Here is a 15,166-nt window from a genome sequence, read left to right on the forward strand (position 1 = left end):
GTCAGTCATTTGTTTAATAGTAATTTAACATTATATTATTCACATATAAAACTATGAGTACATATTTTATTTAATCTTTGTGCTACTGAGGTAGCTACTGCTCTTGCACTTTGTTACTTTATCAAGTAAAGTTGATTTAAAAAAAATAAAAACATTTCCAGCCACCGGTAAGCTGAGGGCTATTTAACCGGAAGTGTTTGCTGGGGACGTTCGAGCAGCAGTGCCGCTTTTATTCTGAAGGCCGGAAGTCGAGTCTTTCCCCCGCTGTGGGTCTCCGCGATTCTTACGCTTCTTACGTAGGCCATTCCCGCCGCGTTTACGGCCGCCTCCAAGCGTAGCGGCAGCGCCGTCAGTCAGGCCCGTTTTCCGCCTTTCTTTAATTATTTCTGTCGGTGTGACTGCGGCGGGTAAACACTCCGATGGTCGTTGAGCCCGCGCGGCACTGAAGGACTGCACAGGCTCGGAGCTCCACCGCAGACATGGCTCGCCCTCGGCCGCGGGACTACAAGGCAGGAGATTTGGTTTTCGCGAAGATGAAGGGATACCCGCACTGGCCGGCCAGGGTGAGTCTGGGCTGGGAGCGCGGGAGGCGGGGTCGGTGCGCGCGGTCCTGCCGCTGCTGCGGGAGCGGAGCCGCATTTCTCTGCGCATTTGCGGCCCCGGGCAACGTCCGTGTGTGGGCATCTTACACCGAGTTCGGGGCCCTTAGCAGGGCTCCATTTTCTGCAAAACTGCGCTTCTCTCCGCGGCTCCCAGCTTGCATGCGTGCGTGCGTGCGTGTTTTAATGTGGTTGTGATGTTAAACCCTAAACATGACCTCAGGTAACCCCGCTCACGCGCCGTGTTTCTGTCGGCTTCTCGCTGCTGTCCCACATCACGAAAACGAGCCCGTGCTTCAAACAGCTCGGCTCGTGTATACCTGTATGTATACCTGCCACTCACGCAGCACGAGTGACCCACGGCTCCTGCAAGTCCTCACATGACTGCATTCACATAATGCATGAATGCAGATTTATTTTCCTGCAGTCAGGAGTGACTGTGGACACCTGTGCACACCTGTGCTCACCTGGTGATGCTGAGGGACCATGTGCAGCATGCTGATCATTTCAGATAAAGTCCAAGTCTAAGAGAAAGTTTGGACCCTGTCAGGATGGTTTTGCTGTTTGACGTTTTATCAAAGCGTTCTTTTATAAAATGTGAGATAAAATCCTGACAGCAGGTTCAGGATGTTACCGACGTGATGGGCTCCTACAGTGCTTCAGCTTCTACCCTGCAGGAGGTGCAGCGAAGCACAGCGATATTTGTCATGTCCTCTAAAGTTTATGAATATTTGACTGTAAAAGTGGATAAACGGGACACGCTCCACCCAAACTCCTGTCATTTCACAACAGAAGCTCTGATTCATGTCAGACTCGGTGTGTCAGTGGGCAGGAGGTTCCTCCATGCACGAGCAAAGTTTAAACACAGAAATGATTCATATATGAGAGCGTGAATGGATTCATCTACTCTTAGAGAGGTTTGACTAGGATTGCCAGAGAAACACCGACCCATTGGAAAGCTCTGACTGTGCTGAAGGGTGGCTGTGGCTCAGGTGGTACAGCAGGGCAATACTAATCAGAAGGTTGCTGGTTCAATCCTAGCCTGCTCTAGTTGACATGCTTCCCTCTGGTGCATCCGTCAGAGTATGGATGTTAGAGCATGGAACAATGTGCTTTGAGTGCTCCAAGTACAGAAGTACTCACTATACAAGAATCAGACCACATATAACAGGTAGTGTTAGGTAGACCAAGTGTCCTACATTTAAAAATGTAAGATGTGGTGGAGTAGTGATCAGCTGATGGATAATAGCACAGAGAAAAGCATTTCACTGTAACTTCTATCGGGCTGTTTCTCTAAAGCAGGGGTGTCAAACATACGGCCCGGGGGCCTGTGAAAGTTTCTGTGATTTAACAGCACGGTCTCATACCTTTAAATGGTTCTAGTTAGATCGGTTCTTGGTCCTGGGTGGAGGACTTCTTCATCAGTGTCCTCAGAGCGCAGGTACTTTACTCACAGCATGTTTTCAGGGAGCTCGTCTGTTTCTAATCTGACAGCACTCACATATAGTTTATTGTATTTTTTTATCCTCCCTACTTGTATTTGTTGTCCGTTCATCTGTTTATCCATCTCCTGCTGTTTGTCCAAGTCATTGCAGTCTAAGCAGCAGCGCTTCAAGCTCCCTGCCCACCTCCTCCACCTCACCGAGGCATTCCCTGCCTGGCAGATTTTATTGATACAGCGCCAAATCACAACAACAGTCGCCTCAAGGCGCTTTATATTGTAAGGTAGACCCTACAATAATACATACAGATAAAACAACAATCATATGACCCCCTATGAGCAAGCACATTGGCGACAGTGGGAAGGAAAAACTCCCTTTTAACAGAACCAGGCTCAGGGAGGGGCGGGGCCATCTGCTGCGACTGGTTGGGGTGAGAGAAGGAAGACAGGATAAAGACATGCTGTGGAAGAGAGACAGAGATTAATAACAAGTACGATTCAATGCAGAGAGGTCTATTAACACATAGTGAGTGAAGAAGATATAATCTCTCCAGCGTGGCCTGGGTCTGCCCCAGAGTCTCACCCCCCGACATGCAAAGAAGCATCATCAGCAAAGAAGCATCATCACCGCCCACAGGAGGCGCTGTGGGGACCGGGGGTTGGATCTACATGTATTTAATTTTAGCTGCTGAAAATTGTTTAAAACTATCATTTAAAGTAGTGTAAAACTCCTCTCTTATGAAACCTAAGTAGTTTCAGCACCTTGCTTCATTCGTAAGTCCAGCACACTGTTTTATAATCAAATGTTTGTTTTGTTTTTATTTCTGCATTTTGTGTCTGTTGTGTTTCCTGTAAGAGAAATTTCTTCATTGAAACTCATGAATGTGTTAAAAATCCTCAAAGATAGAAACGATGCTTCTGTAACTGTTACTCTGCTTTATAAATAAAGTTTGTTGGTTTTTTTCATCCTACCTCCTCCAACATGCTGAACAGGTTTCTGTGACCTCGGTTGGTTATCGCTCTGATAAATATTCACTTTCTCTCTCTGCTTCAGATTGATGAGCTTCCTGAGGGAGCTGTCAAGCCACCTGCCAACAAATACCCCATCTTCTTCTTCGGGACCCATGAAACGTACGCACCTTTTAATTTTTCAACTTGTGTTTACGAGGCAAGCAGCAGCTGCAGCGCTCAGGTCCACGGGCCGGGAATCACGATATTTGATCCGAAATAAATCCCAAGTATAAACTCAAACTCGCGTTTGGCCTCCTACAGAGGGTGGTTCGTGAAAATCGGCTGCATAGGAGTTAAAATGTGTATACACTCATATCCACGATATTAGCAGATTTATCGATTCATTGGCGTTTGTCTCGCTTTAACGTCGCAGTTGTAGATGATTTGAGTTATTTACATGCTGGGGGTTTTCTGCATACAGGAATTTTGGCCTTTCCTCAAAACAAAACCACCAGAACTTTAATAAAACTCTCCAGCTGAGAAGGTTTTTAAAGTCTGGGTTTATTTACTGCAGCATAAAATAAAAATAATGTAATTATATAGAGCATGAAAGCATATCAACATGATGCACAAACGTTACAGGTAACACAGACTGGTTTTATACTGCTGCGTAACTTCATCTGTAAACACATCATATACAGATGTTTTTGTTTATTTTCAATATTTTGTTGTACTTGTTACAAGGACAATAAAAATATTCTGATTAAGATTTGTGGATCCGTTGTGTTGCTCAACACCTGAAAGATCCCTGGTTTCAGATCAGATTCCTGGGATTTCGAGTCTCTGGAAGAGCCGTTCCATCCCTGATGAATCATCTTTGTGTATCAGGAGATTTATGCTTAACAGCCACACAGTAGGAAGGAACTGAAACTTTCAAATGTTCAGAGTTAAAAGATCAACATTTAAAAACAGAAATGAAAAGTACTCAAGTATATGTACTCAGTTACTTTCAGTCTGGTGCTATCCATGCTCTCATCCATCGGGTGAAATACTGAATGAATCTTGACGTTTGTTTTGTAAATAACGGTCCGGTTGGAGTGGGGAAGGAGACGAGGATCAAAAAAGGGAGCAGGCGCTGCTGTGTGGTCATACTCAGCCGTCACACTTTACAAGTCAAATATTTATGGAGCTTCGTTTCACTAAATTATCACAAATATCACCAACCGGCGATGGAGCCATCCAGATTGTCTCCTCGGAGCCTCATGAAAACGCCGCATGTTCATCAATGAACCTCAGATCATTCAGTGAAGCCACTCTGGGTGTTTTAATTATGATAACAGAAGTAAACGTGTCTGCTTCTTCTTCTGCGTCTTTTTCAGTGCATTCTTGGGTCCAAAGGATCTTCTTCCCTACAAGGAGTACAAAGACAAATTTGGCAAATCCAACAAGAGGAAAGGATTCAACGAGGGCCTGTGGGAGATTGAGAACAACCCCGGAGTGAAGTTCACCGGCTATCAGGTCAGTGGGCGCTTCGTCACATCAAAAGAAAAATGGTAAATGGCCTGTATTTGTATAGCGCTTTACACAACCAGTCATCCACCCATTCACACACTGGTGATGGCAAGCTACGTTGTAGCCACAGCCACCCTGGGGCGCACTGACAGAGGCGAGGCTGCCGGACACTGGCGCCACCGGGCCCTCTGACCACCACCAGTAGGCAACGGGTGAAGTGTCTTGCCCAAGGACAACCCAAGGACACAACGACCGAGACTGTCCAAGGCGGGGCTCGAACAGGCAACCTTCCGATTATAAGGCGAATGCCCCACTCTTGAGCCACGATCGCCCCCAGAGAGAAGGGCGCTGATCGGCAAAGACACCCTGAAGCTTCAAAGAAAAGCCTTTCACGATAAACATCTTCCTTTCAGCTTTTCTAATCAAACGCGGTGTTGTTTGCTCGCAGGCCATCCAGCAGCAGAGCTCGTCGGAGATGGAGGAGGGCGGGAACGCCGCCGATGGCAGCAGCGAGGGCGAAGAGGGCGACTCCGTTGAGGAGGAAGACGACAAGGAGAAACTGAAAGGAGACAAGACCGGGTCCAAACGGAAAAAGACGGCCAGCTCCAAGGTAGCGTCCTGCAGACAGAGTCTGAAACACTGAGTCTGTGCTCGTTGTGCTGCTTATTTCAGGTTGGGTTTGAGCAGGAGAGGTCATCATCTCTGCCGCAGTAATCTGACCTGCTGGGGTCAAATATGTGCTATAGAAACATAGTCTGTTAGTATAAAAAGCTTGAATCAAAATGTTCCCACAGCCTCCGACAGCAGGCTGGAAACACATTTTTAAATGGCAGTGACTCACTGTGGAGCCTCTGCTGGACATTAGTGGAACTGCAGGTTTCGGCGCTACCTCCAGGTTTCAGCTAAAAAGTCTGAGGCATTATTCTCGCGTTCTCCTGCTCTCCACAAACCCAACAATAAAGCTTTGGTCAGATATTTAAATGGATTTTAAAAGAACATCAGGGAGCTCGGTGACTCGGTCTCCCTTCATCGCCGTGAACACACACACGTGGTGATGTGGTGAGTGCGTGTTTCTGTGTGTGTTGACTCACATTACTCACTCGGGACTTGATGATCGGTTTTGTGCTGTTTGAGGAACGTTTCATGAAGCAGGGCGATGTGAATGTTTGATTTGTTGACGGTAACAAACAACTAACAAATAAAATCAGCTGATATGTGATGGATGTTCCAGAGGATCACGTGAAAGCTGTGTCGCAGACATCGTTTGAATCTCACGGCGAAACATTTTTTTTAAATCGCTGAACATGAGTCTAAACCTTCATCTGTCGCCCTTCATTCACCCAGATGTTTGCCGCCCTGGCAGCAGCGTCTCCTCCCGACGACCTTCCCCGTGTTTGTCACGTCCTCCGTCTTTTGTTTGACCTTTATTCTGGAGGAAAGCTCTCCCTCCCTCTCTCTGTGTGTTACTGTATTCATGTTTAAGCTGCTGTAAATGGAGGCAGGTTGAAAAAGTCACTCGCATCCTGCTCTTCACTTAGCAACCACAGTTGCCTAGCAACTGGTCTCCATTACACACGGCACATGTGGTGCATCCGAAGGAATGTGCCGCGCTCCCGGGAGCAGCATATGCGTGTGTGTGGTGTACATGTTTAGACATCTTTGTGAGGACAACACATTGGAGCTATTTTATGAGGACGAAATCCAGGTCCCCACAAGTTTGAGACTCAAAATGTGTTTTTAGTGTCAGGGTTACAGTTAGGTTTAGGGTAAAGGTTAGGATTAGGCATTCATTTTTGATGGTTAGGGTAAGGAGCTCGAGAAAGCATTATGTCAATGAGATGTCCTCATTAAGATATGAAAACGAGTGTGTGTGTGTGTGTGTGTGTGTTAATCAGATGGGGACAAAGAAACAGAAATGAGTTCATATTAAAGCTGAAATCATATTTTCAGGTCTGGACTTTGACTCAGCTCATATGTAACTTTATATATTTTATATAACAAAGTTACATAGTTGCAGAATTAGAGATGATTCCCTGTGAGCAGCACTTGGTGACAGTGGGAAAGAAGACGAACAGGAAGTGACCTCTATCAGAACCAGGCTCAGGGAGGGGCTGTCACTGTCATTTTTCTTTGAGTTTTGTTTTTGCTTTGTTTCCTGTTGGATCTGTTATGTCACACATAAGAATTTCATTCATTTCTCTTCATAACCTGATTCATCACTTCTCCTGTTAAAATTAGTTATTTGAGCAGACCCGCTGCTGCAGGCTGCAGTAAGTCTTTGTGGAGCATACAGCCTAAGTGTTTATGTTGTATGCTTCACAACACAACCAACAAAGATGTCCCTCAAGTTTTTCCACTTCTTGGAGCATTTCCTCACATTCATTCATTCGGCAGTCTTCCTCCAGGAATTGGCCTTTGTGGAATTTGTCTTTATATATTGCATGTCAGTTTCCGGCGTAGGGTTTCAAAGGGGTTTGCAGTGAGTTGGGGGGTTTTTAACCTTCCTGATCCGAGGCTTTTAAAGATATTTGCACTGATGTTTGGTTGTCCGGTTGAACTGCTTTATGAGCTAAATGTCTGCGACTGTGTGTAGTTTGTCTGCTGATGCTCGTTTCCCTGCCTCAGAAATCCTCAAAGCTGTCGAGGATCTCGTCTGGAGAGGATGACCTGGGGAAAGACGGGAAGGATGATGACCAGAAGAGCGGCTCGGAGGGAGGGGACCCTGACAACGACATCATGCAGAACACCACCGACAGTAAGGTGGGAATAAAAGATGTTAGCAGTCAGAGGCAGGAAAGGGCTTCGAGTTATGCATCCAAACTGATAAACAGGGTTTCAGTTGGAAGTGTGCGTTTCAACCCAAACCAAGTTGGTTTTAACCCCTGTTTTGAATTACTGGGAAACAATATACACGAATAGAAAAGAACAAAAAAGATTTGTTATATATATCATTGGTACAAATTCAAGAAACCTTCAAATATAAATGGAGACGATGCATTTACCTCTGCTGCTGTGTTTAATGACCGTTCCTCCCTGCTCCATATCAAAGAGAACAGCTTTTTGATGACTGGGACAGTTATAAGAGAACTTCTTTGCCACCGTTTGTGACACATGAATATTTGTTACTACTCGTGGACCGTACCTCAGGGAATCCTAAGAAGAAATTGAGGAAAAAGGCTCTTGGGCTCTCATTCAGGAGCAGATTGGACGAGCCTCCAGGTCGGAGATCCACCAATTGGACTGGAGGCATCCCCGGTTTTTGTTGCCAGTTACTCTTCAGGTTGTGGTTGGAAGTGCGCCCTCGCAGCCACTGCAGTGTCAGTTTTTCTCGCTGGATGCTCTGGATTCTGTCGATTGTGGCCTTACCGCTGTGCCCTCGCCGCTTGCATCGCCAAACCAGTGGCTGATCCCACGGTGTGGCTGGAGACCAGAAAAAGTGTTTGCTGTGAGTCTCACTGCGACCAGCTCGCGCTGCCATGTTTTTGTTGGATTGCCCTTCTAAACATTCGCTCCTTTGCCAATAAAGCTCTCCCTTAATGACCTTTTAGCCTGAGGTCATCGAATCAAAACCTTTCAGTGGTTTCTCACACTTGTTTGAGAACCCGAGGAGACTGATCCTTCCAAGCTGTTGCACCCGGACTGTGGAATGCACTGTGGAGTTTGGACTCTGTGGAGACTTTTAAGAAGCAGCTAAAGCTTTTAATTAGACCAAGGCTTAAATGCTTTTATGAGACATTTATGACTGTGTTGTGTTTTGCAACCAACAATCCAATGTGGTAGCCAACATAGCTGTTCAGCTTTCTTTGTACGCTCCATGTGTAGCTGGGTATTTGTCTGACTGCACTGTGCCAAGTGTAAAGTTTGGTGTAGGGTTGGAGTTCAGGAGCTGGTCTCGGCCCTTTACTTCTAATGAAAGGAAGTCTTCATGCTTTAGCATTCTGAGACACTTTGGACAATTTCATGCTCTGTGTGGACAGTTTGGGGACGCCCACTTCCTGTTCCAACATGGCTGCGCACCAGTGCACAAAGCAGGTCCATAAAGACTTGGATGAGCCAGCCTGGTGTGGTTGACTGGCCTGCACAGAGTCCTGACCTCCCAGAGTCCTGACCTCACAAATGTGCTCCTGCAACAATGGTCAAAAAACCCTTTGGATTACACATTAAATGTGCTGAATGTGAAGGGAAAGTGCCTGAGACTAGTCTGCTTTAGCTTTTCTGAACACGCTGTCTTTTCCTTCCTCAGAACCAGCTGCTCTTAGAGGAACACTAGAGGGGAAATCATTGTGTGTAGCTGCGACGTTGGGACGGTGACCCCACAACATGATTTCTCATCAGCACCACCTGCTGGCTGCCATCGACACCTCCACTTCCTGTTCTTCAGTGTGTGTTTGTATGAAAGATGCACCCTTACTGATGCTGGTATCAGCCTCCATGTTGGTGCCAGGCGTGAGACTGGGCATTACGTCACACAGGTTATTTCTCAGCACTCTCACTTAATCCCAGGAGAAGCCTCGAAAATCAACAGCTGAAGGTTGTAATTAGTTTCATGTGACGATTTGAAGGATATTTTAAGGGGCATTAAGTACATGTAAACCTTTAGGAGCTTTGATACCATAATGTGTGTTTTTAATGGAGCTTTATTTTTGATTTGATTTGTTTCTACTCGGCCTGAGGCGACAGCGATGTGTTTTAATTTACTGTGTTTAAGCTTCACGTCTCATAAAGTAGCGTCAGGAGCGTAAAGTTTTAGCTTTAGTCTGAAAGATCCGCTTTAGTCCGGACCGGGAATCTTGGAAACCTCGTCACAGACGGACACACAGATCTGAGCAACAGCTGCGTTAGCCAGTCGGTGTTTACGATGTCATCACAGAGCGCTCTCCTGCCCACATCGACAACATTTAAAAACCACGTCGCTGACTGATCACACTGAATATAAATAAATATTTTTTTGTGATTCAGCGTGTTAATAATAAAAACTTGAATTAGTTACAAAGTAACTGTAAAATATGAACAAATTATTCTTTCGATTGTGCAAAAATTAAAAAGTCAAACAAAGCACATTTTTTTCAGCATGTTTAAAGATATTTATCAATTAAACCTATAAAGCTAAAGATTTCCTCTATAAATGTATCTGTTTGAGGGGAAAACTGGCAGATAAAAGAAGGCTGCTTTGGACAAACAAGAATAGATATGCCATATTAATTTCTTCACAACAGAAGACGTAGGTATCAGGTAAATATTACTTTTAAACTGTGACAGGAAGTGTGAGCGTGTTTGTGCACGTGTGGAATAAATCGGGTCTCCGGTACAGATCAGGCAGTGACCGTGTGCACAGTAAGGTACCTGTATTTGCTCAGGTGAGCTGGCCAGGTGCTGTGAATGCTTATTGGTTGCGTTAGCGTTAACTGCTCACGTTGATCTCTGATCAAATTTGCACGTCTTTTTTCCCCCCTCGTTTTGATGACATCAGCAGCAGGGCTCTCTAAATCCTAAATGCTGATTGGCTGAAGCACATGTTGTTCCAGAGGTGTGATCCAGATGTTGATTCCAAGATAAAAACCACAGTTAAAATGTTCTGTTTAGGTGTTATTGTGGAGGTAGCTAACAGCCCAGCAGAATGAACCTGCTGAAAATTCACAAAGCACAGAAAAACTCAAAAATTTCGCCTAACTCGCTTCGATCTGACCGCACCTTCCAAACAATCAGCAAACAGAGTCAGCTGTTCGTGCTGACCCGACCGTCCGAGCTTGCTTTATTCAAAAGGGAACCCCGGTGCAGTCTGACGACAGAGCTGAAGCCATCTGGATTTGAGGCTATTTATAGCTCTGCTGTAGCTAACCAGCTGCGCTCTGTAACCGCAGCGTATTTTTTATGGAGTTTAATCCATTTTAGAGGATGAATGTAAACAATGGTTAATGAAAGCTAGGCTGACTAAAGCAAACCCAGTATAAGCGTTTCTGTCACGCTGTGCCGGTAACGGTAAATGTTTCGGCACATTCAGCGTTAGTTCATGTTTTTTATATATCAACAAAAAGCTGTAGGCTTTACTTAAACATCTGTGACTAAAATCAGTGAGAGCTCAGAGGTAACACAACAACATGACCCGTCTGTGTGTTTCTGTGGGTGTAATTCAGGCTCCAGAGTGAACAAACATGATGTGAAACGCCCAGATTTATCTGACGCAGTGCTCATGTTTTATGTTTGGATGCTCAGGTCTGTAAATTATTGGATTATTTTGCCTCTGCACATCACAGACTCAAGTAGTCTGAAATCAGCTCCTCCCTTTTTAACAACAGCTTTTGTCTGATTGGCTGCAGACTATGTGAGTGAGGGACTCATGAGACCACAATCTCCAAATTAAACGATAAGACCCGAGACGCCGACTGGCACCATAAGTGTTACTGACCTCCCATTTTCTCATAGGCGTCTATCAGATTGCAGAGATGTCGCCCCCTGGTGATCGGCGGAGAGAATGCAAGTTTAATTCACCCTTGAGTTAAAGCTGGCGTCCAGTGTGGTGTGTGTGAAACTGCAGAGCTTGTGTCCACAAACTTATGGTCCTGACTGTAACCTGCCTCCTCACTAACTGCTGAAAAATGACTTTTTACATGTACTACTTACTGTAGTTTGTCACACACAGTAGAAACACAGTAGAAATACAGTATTAGTGCATCTGTGCTTGCTCTGCAACTTGGATGTGATCACAAGGTTCTGAGAACTCGTCCAGAAACATCACCTGATATAAATTCGGCCCGGTGATATCCAGCATACCTGCTCAGGTGAACTTTTTTGTCGTATCGGCCTGTTTCTGGTCCACGTGTCTCCTGCGTTGCACGAGACTCTGTTTAACGTGCTGCAGACCTTTGACCTCTGTCACGCTGTCCCGGACACCAAATACCTGAACGCTCGGCACTTGTTCACAGCGAGTAGTCCAAACCGCAGAGGAGCAGATTAACGACTGGCCTCGTGCAGTGGGCATTTGGTCCATTGTCAGCATCTTCTTCCAGCCACGTGATGCCGTTTGCTTCCGCCCAGCAGGGACATGACCTTTTACAGAAACCTGGACATTCTAGCTCATGAGGTATCCAACCAATCTTACCTCCATCTCTAAAACTGCATCCTGCCACTTAAAGAACATCTCTCAGACTTTTAACTCTGCAGCTGAAACCTCTATTCATGCCTTTCATCGCCTCCCACCTGGACTACTGTAACAATGCCCTGTTCGGTCGGCCAATCACAGCCCTAGATGAGGTCTGCAGTACGTTCAAAACTTCTCAGCCCCACCCTTATGAGCCTCCGCTGGCTCATAGTCAGTTCTGCATCTCCTATAAAACCCCTCTCCTCGCCGACACCCCAGCCTGGACACCGCGGTGTGTCTGCGAGAACAGCCACGCTGATCCCTCGACTGAGTTGGACTTTCTTCAATGTCTTCCTCAGAGTTTGGACCTGGAAACGGTGATGACGTCAGTCTAAGCAGACAGGTGGGCCCGCTCTCAGAACCTTTGAGTCACACCTTGTGCGAGAGGTCAGGTGTGTTCCTCCAGTTGTACGTCATACTCACACAGTGTAGATAACCATCAGACAGTATTTGTACTGACTGCACAGACCTACCTGTACGCATCACTCATGATCACCTGTCACTGTGTACAAATGCATTTGATAAGACCCATATATATATATATATATACATACATATATATATATATATATATAAATACACATATATATATATATATATATATATACTCTCCTAGCGTCTATGATGTATGTCGGGTTTTGCGGTGTACTGATCACTCTAGTTATAGCTTGAAATAGGTTTCTGTTTTTTTACCTGGATAATTATGGGAGTGGTTTATGGAATATTCAGTGTCAAACATTATCCATCCACACTATATGTTACTCTTTTATGTAACCAGAAAAAGATGAATGGAAATGCATAGATAAATGTATGGAGTGTTGTGCACAACCGGGTTACACATTGTAACTCCGTATTAACTCTTATCTGTATATTTGACTTTGGTTGTAGAGTGTAGGAGCGCTATTCTATTCGGACCGCTCTAGAAAACAGCTCATCTTTTTATGGAGAAGTGACACATCCGTTCCTCTGTGTACCTGTGAAATAGATCACTGTATAATTCAAAGCTTTTTATAGTGGCATGCTCTGCTGTTGTACTCGCCATCCATCCAAGTGTCTGCTGGTTCTTCTGTTTAACCTCTGAGCATCCATCAGATCGGCAGCTGTGACCCTCGCGTCACATCCACCCTAACACGGTGTGGAAACTGGGAAACCTGACAACAGACGACGTCTGGGAGACCTGATCCGGTTTCGTCTTCATTCTGACGAGCCGTTCGAATGTTTTCCCTTTCAGATTATTTTGTTTCTTCACAAGCTGTGAAATGTGTGCTCTGAATAGGTGAAGATTCTTTAAAAACTCCCTCCCTGCAAACCCGCCTCTAAAAACTACCACACGAAGAAAGTAACTGGGATTATCCTCGCCACACCAGTAGACTTTGTTCTTCTTCCAGTCCTCTCCACCTCCTCCTGTCCCAGCATCCTCCTCTGCATGTCCACCTTCACTACATCCATGAATCTTCTCTGAGGTCTTCCTCTTCTCCTGCCTGGCAGCTCCAACTTCATCCTCTACCCTCCCTCCTCTGCACACGCTCAGACCATCTCAGCCTCTCTGACTCTGAGCTGTCCCTCTGATGGACTCATTTCTGATTTAGGACTTCCACCTCTCCAGACTACTTTCTGTTTAAAAAAAAGAGAAGGTGGAGGAGGATCAGGCTGACAAACTCATTAAGTTAAGCCCGTGGTTACTCCTAGCAACTCAGTTTTTGACCTGTGGGTTTACCGCCACCCTCCCCGCTGTGAGTTTGAGGCCACGCGGCGCCGGTTGGCGTCAGGACTTTGACCCTGCTGTGAAAAATATGGGAGTGTTTTTCGTCTCCGCCCATCAGGAGACTAAAATGAATCATTCTGACATCAAAAACTTTTTCTTGTTTTCGCTTTTTTCCAAAACACATTAGATGATGATGATGATGACCTCACGGGTTAACTTGCAGAGACTGAGGTAACTCTGCAGATGACCTGGTGGATGCTCAGAGGTCAGCGTCATGTTGCTGTTAGCGAGTGAACCTGAAGGAAACGGACGCCGCTGTTTCTGTTGGCTTGTCTGTAATCCCGAAGGTAATCTTGACCGCGTCCACCCTCAGAGGAGACGGGCGGTGTCATCTTTTATTTTGAAGTTCCCAAATCCTCCTTCGACCGAATCAAAGACGACGCCTGACCGCTCGGTCTTTTAACTCCCGTTGCCTTTGCTTTGCTCCCACTCCTGTTGTCATCAGATACAGACTGTTTATTTTCCCACGGCGGGTCGAGACATCCTCTCTGCGTGAACTCGTCTCTTCCTCTGTCGGTGTTTCTTTCCGATCTTTGTTAATGCTCGTATTTGGAACATGTTTTGCATTTTAAAGGTTTGTAATTTACTGTAAACTGTTTTTGCTGTTTATGGAAAAAACTTTTACAAAATAAACTCATTGGAATGCAGAGCGCGACTGTTTCCTGTTCACACTCACCAAAATAAAAGCACCTTTCTGACCTCCTTGGCTGTCCGTGTTACTGAGGTCTCACAGTTCTGCCTTTGATTTCAGTTTTTTCTCTTTAGTTTGGTTCCAGTGTACGTTTACTTGCTTCAATTTAGCTTTTTGGTTTCAGCCAATCTGTATGAGAGACATCCAATCATAATTAAAAGAAACCCAAAAATTACACAAATTCAAAGAAAATAAAAATATTTAACCTCTGTTTAAACTGTCTATTTTTATTCATTTTTGTGTGTATGGAATGATCTTTTAATAGCAGGATCTGTAAGTCTGCTGTAGTTTGTTCACAGGTGTGTTAAATGTGCAGATGTTCTTGTTTTTCAACAGTCACACCTCAGAGCTGCTTCTCTGTGACGTTTAACTCGGCTGCAAGGTTCAAATTCAATTGTCACATTCATCTGAGCTGCAGGGAGCTCAGCTGCTTCTTCCTCTGGATCATAAAACCTTTTCCCGATGAACATCACAGTGTCTTGCTGCTGCTTTTTCGTCCTTCATCTGTTGGATTAAAGAACATGAACAGCAGCCACAGGTTTGATCTCAGCCTGTTTCATTACTCCCTGTATTCAGGTTTACTTAAACGACACCTGTATTATCAGAATATCTAATAACGGTTCACCATTTGGAGCAAAATTTGGTTGATTTCAGGCGAGATGCTGAGTACTTAAACTGTCTCACACCCCCAGTCAAAGGCAAACTGCTCACTGTGTCTGTTTTGTACGGCGATCGTGGCTCAAGAGTTGGGAGCTCGCCTTGTAATCGGAAGATTGCCGGTTCGAGCCCCGGCTTGGACAGTCTCGGTCGTTGTGTCCTTGGGCAAGACACTTCACCCGTTGCCTACTGGTGGTGGTCAGAGGGCCCGGTGGCGCCAGTGTCCGGCAGCCTCGCCTCTGTCAGTGCGCCCCAGGGTGGCTGTGGCTACAACGTAGCTTGCCATCACCAGTGCGTGAATGGGTGGATGACTGGATGTGTAAAGCGCTCTGGGGTCCTTAGGGACTAGTAAAGCGCTATATAAATACAGGCCATTTACCATTTTGTAGGGCAGAGAATTGGGGCCACATTA

The 15,166-nt window shown here is 45.5% G+C and overlaps 1 protein-coding gene across 1 annotated transcript; it reads left to right on the plus strand.

The window, feature by feature from the left end:
• The first annotated feature begins 279 nt into the window (after positions 1 to 279).
• hdgfl3 (HDGF like 3) lies at positions 280 to 14,053 on the plus strand. The gene is made up of 6 exons (XM_031738372.2): positions 280 to 563; positions 3,095 to 3,171; positions 4,371 to 4,509; positions 4,952 to 5,113; positions 7,129 to 7,263; positions 8,747 to 14,053. The coding sequence occupies exons 1-6, from the start codon at positions 480 to 482 to the stop codon at positions 8,771 to 8,773; spliced, it is 624 nt and encodes a 207-aa protein (XP_031594232.1). The 5' UTR covers positions 280 to 479; the 3' UTR covers positions 8,774 to 14,053.
• The last annotated feature ends 1,113 nt before the right edge of the window (positions 14,054 to 15,166 follow it).

This window comes from Oreochromis aureus, linkage group 1 (genome assembly GCF_013358895.1).
Source record: "Oreochromis aureus strain Israel breed Guangdong linkage group 1, ZZ_aureus, whole genome shotgun sequence".
Taxonomy (NCBI): domain Eukaryota; kingdom Metazoa; phylum Chordata; class Actinopteri; order Cichliformes; family Cichlidae; genus Oreochromis; species Oreochromis aureus.